This window comes from Thermothelomyces thermophilus, chromosome 3, assembly GCF_000226095.1.
Source record: "Thermothelomyces thermophilus ATCC 42464 chromosome 3, complete sequence".
NCBI classification, from domain to species: Eukaryota; Fungi; Ascomycota; class Sordariomycetes; order Sordariales; family Chaetomiaceae; genus Thermothelomyces; species Thermothelomyces thermophilus.
In genome coordinates, this window is record NC_016474.1 from 121,458 (window position 1) to 125,583 (window position 4,126).

The window sequence follows — 4,126 nt, forward strand, 5'->3', positions numbered from 1 at the left end:
CTCTTGCTTGCCATCATTACACTACCGCGGGTAACGCTCGGCAGCCTGGATTCGATCTGTGACGCCCAAGATCCCCCCGATCCGGTTCCAGAAGTGCCTCTGCCTCAAAAGATGCGCTGTCGAGATGGCCTGGCCCAGCTGAGTCCTCTTGAGACGAGTCCCACGCATTTCGTCACTGAAGCCTGGGCTGGCGTTCGATTGTTTGGGTGTGGTGCACGCTATTGGCCCGCCGCAGTGCTGGGACTGATTAGTTGGGACTCCAGATCCAGGTTCCGGTCCTCGTCAGAGCGATGGTCGACAGCTTTGTTTCATACTTCTTCTGACATTGTATAATTGAACTATTATAAACTCCATACTATGGTATTCGGCTGCTTCGATCAGTCACATGCCTCACCTTCGTCGACGACGTAGAACCTACCTCACCTACCAGACTTCCGCTTCAACGATGGGGATGGGAAACCCGCCGGCATCTACGCCTGGGTAGTCCTGTCCATCGACTTAACCTGGACTGCCTCGCTGTGCCCTTGCAGACTCGGTCGGTATCTTACAGTCCATTCGCTCGGTCACTGTTATCCTCCAACCCTTCTTCTGCCATTCCTGACATCACGCGCGGCGGACGGGGCGAGGGAATATTTATACGAGGGGAATTGTTGCTAATATATGTCACCACACACATTGACACTTTGGGATAATTTGTTGTTGGAACCTTGCTTGTTTCTACAATAGAGTCTTTTTTAGGCAGTCAAGATGCCAACAGTAAGTATACTTGTCGAGGCCTGCATAAGTGATTCCCTATGGTTATCAAAGTCTTGTTTCAAGCCTTCATTGCCCCAGGCGGACAGGATAAGAATTAGGCGAGCACAGACAACGCTCCTACATTCGAGTTCCAGCCCAAACTCAGCCCAAACTCAGCTCGGTAAACCTCAACTGACAATCAAGCAAGTACAACACTGCACAATCAGGATCCGCCCAAGCCGCAACTTTGGGATGAGTCTCTAAATGAGAACACTGGAATGTTTGGAGGTTTCCGGAGGCACTCCACGCCATAATTACACAAGAGCGAGGGAACTTGAACCATGCTCTCGGACCACTGATCTACCTGCCTTAGGACTGGACTTTGCTTTGCACAACATCACCACGCACATACTGACCGACGTCAAGGTTTTCAAGCTGGCTGACTATCTGCCAGAATTAGAGAACCGACCAGATGGCCGTCTATGCGCTGGAATTTTTTTTTTATTCCGCGAAGCTTGGGTTGTAATGCATTTCTGAAAGGAGCAGGGTTTCTCCACTACTTTCAGCTAGATCACCTTTCGTATAACAGCATTGGCATACCATGAGGATTGCGTGCATGCCTGTGGACTTATGGAGCGCTTTACGCAGAGTACTTTGATCATGGAGTCGGGCGAACTGGCGTTGCCGATGAGCAGGCCCGATCTCCATCGCCAGGGTTCTCGGCATTTTGCACCGGCATTGGCTTCAAGGATGTCGGGGTGCGGATCCCGCATAACCACGGCATACTCAAGGGACCCATGAGGGTATGCAACACTTCACAAACGGCGTTGGGTATCAAGGGATCAGCGAAAGACTAGCAAGGAACAAGATGATCTCCGTTTTGTTGGGGCTTTCGCGACGCGAGTCTTACTAGTTAATATAGGCGATCGGGACTCGATCTCCGGGCGTGAACATCGGTTCCAATGCTCCTTAACCCCACCCACGGCGGTGCGGATTCTGGTAGCACTTGTTCGGGGAATGTCTTGATGCCTTAAGGTAAACGGTTCCTAACCTTCTTGAATTATTAATTATCTCCAGACTTCAACGTGACGCATGCTGAGACGACTTAAGAATTCGGTTACGAAAACGCGAACAGGTGCACCACCTAACCTGACTCTTCTTCTGCTTTAACTACCTAGTTCAACAACATATCGAGTGGGTTGCTCACAACCTGGATTCTCTTGATTAGGTGGTCTTTTCACTTCTTCTGCTTTTCTGAGACCATGTCAACGTCGAGCAAGGTCCCCACCCGCCAGCTCGGACGGGACGGTCCTATCATTCCGATTCTAGGCCTCGGCCTAATGGGCCTCAGCTGTGAGTCACCCGTTATGCGGCATAGCACCATTAGCAGATAATACATCACGTCCAGATGACAGGAAGCCGCTAACGGCTCCCGGGCAGCCTTCTACGGGACCCCTCCTCCGGACGAGGAGCGCTTCAAGCTCTTGGACCGCGCCCACGAGCTGGGATGTGTGCACTGGGACTCGGCTGCCCTGTACGGGGACAGCGAGGAGCTGCTTGGGAAGTGGTTCGAGCGGACCGGGAAGCGGAAAGACGTGCGTCGGGCGGTCCCTATGAAAGCCCCGAAGTCTGCGCTTGTATGGAGGTAATTACTGACGCGAGTCGCAGATCTTCCTTGCCACCAAATTTGGCACCTCGGTCACGCCCGACGGCGGACGCGAGATCAGGAATGACCCGGAGTTCATCCGCGATGCCGTCAAGACGGCGCTGAGGCGTCTCAAGACGGACTACATCGATCTGCTGTACTGGTGAGTTCCTGGTCGCTTCCTACTCTGGCCTTGGGTACCTCTTTAATTACCCCTGGTCCCAATTCTGAACAAACCGCCCATGAATGAGGGAATAGGAGAAGGCGTGCCCGGATTGAGGATGAGATGCTAATGAGGGGGGAAACACATTGATTAGCCACCGCATCAGCGGCAAGACCCCGATCGAGGACATTGTCGAGACCATGAAGGAATTCGTCGAGTGCGCCCCTCCCTCCGCCCTTGTTTCGCATCTGTGTCTTTCCGTTCCTCCCACTCCCACCAAACCCACCTAATTACCCCTTGCTCTCGTTTTCCTGTTCCTTCTCGCACCTAACCTTGGCCCCTCCACCATACGCTGACGACGCAACATAGATCCGGCCAGGTGCGGTACCTCGGGCTCTCCGAGTGCGGCGCCGACACGCTCCGCCGGGCGGTCCGCGTGCACCCGATCCACGCGTACCAGATCGAATACAGCCCGTTCACGCTCGACATCGAGCGTCCCGGCTCGGGCGGCGGCAGCGGCGGCAGCGGCGTGGACGATACCCTGGCGCGCACGTGCCGCGACCTGGGCATCGCCATTGTCGCCTACTCCCCTCTCGGGCGGGGGGTGGTGACGGGCCGGCACGCCTCGGCCGACGAGTTCCGCGCGGAGCTCGAGGAGAACGACTTCCGCCGGCTGGTGCCGCGCTTCTCGGCCGACAACCTGCCGCACAACATGCGGCTCGCCGAGGTGTTCAAGGAGCGGGCGGCGGCGGCGGCGCGCAAGGGGAAGGGGAACGAGGGGTGCACGCCGGCGCAGCTGGTCCTGGCGTGGCTCATGAAGCAGGACGGCGTGTTCCCCATCCCGGGGACGAAGAGGATCGCGTTCCTGGAGGAGAACGTCGGGGCGAACGCCGTCTTCGAGCGCATGACGGACGACGACGAGAGGGAGATCCGGGCGGCCGTCGAGAGCGCCGAGGTCCGCGGGACGCGCTACCCGGAGGCCATGATGGGCGGGCTGGTAAAGGACACGCCGCCGAGACAGTGATATGAAGTGATGGGTGACGTGATGGCACCGAGTCAAGCAAGACTGAATCTCCGTGATCTCTCGGACTTGTCGCTCATCTTCGCCGTTCTTTCGTCTCTCTCCTTTTCTTCGGTGCCTAATAATATAATTAGGGAACCAATCGCGCAGTGCCTCCTTGCAGGATGGATCTTGTGCACGCCGGATGACTTGTCTTGCCTGTGGCTACAATTTGGCTCTCATGTCAGTCGTAGATTATCGGGACACCCAGCTCCGCAAAATCGGTCGTGGGGGGCTTGTCATTGCTAAGTCCATGCTTCCCCGAAGGTGTACATGGGTTCGACGCTTCCGGAAGCTCTGGGCGCGGAACAATCCCGCAACTAGGTTGGAATCAGAGCTACAGTCCCTTTAGCTGAGGATAGCAACCTAGTTGCGCGTCTGTGATTCGGAACCACTGGATGGTGAGACCAACAGGGACACGTAATTATATCAGACCTCTCTGTCTCGGGATGCCCACGGCTACAGCTTCTTCTTTTCACACTTTCTTCAATGTATCTACCTACTTATTAATTATACGTCGTGA

The 4,126-nt window shown here is 55.5% G+C and overlaps 1 protein-coding gene across 1 annotated transcript; it reads left to right on the forward strand.

Moving 5' to 3' along the window:
- The first annotated feature begins 2,717 nt into the window (after nucleotides 1-2,717).
- On the forward strand, nucleotides 2,718-3,815 carry MYCTH_2303125 (uncharacterized protein). Its single transcript, XM_003662429.1, has 2 exons — nucleotides 2,718-2,760; nucleotides 2,913-3,815. The coding sequence occupies exons 1-2, from the start codon at nucleotides 2,744-2,746 to the stop codon at nucleotides 3,565-3,567; spliced, it is 672 nt and encodes a 223-aa protein (XP_003662477.1). The 5' UTR covers nucleotides 2,718-2,743; the 3' UTR covers nucleotides 3,568-3,815.
- Nucleotides 3,816-4,126: the final 311 nt, after the last annotated feature.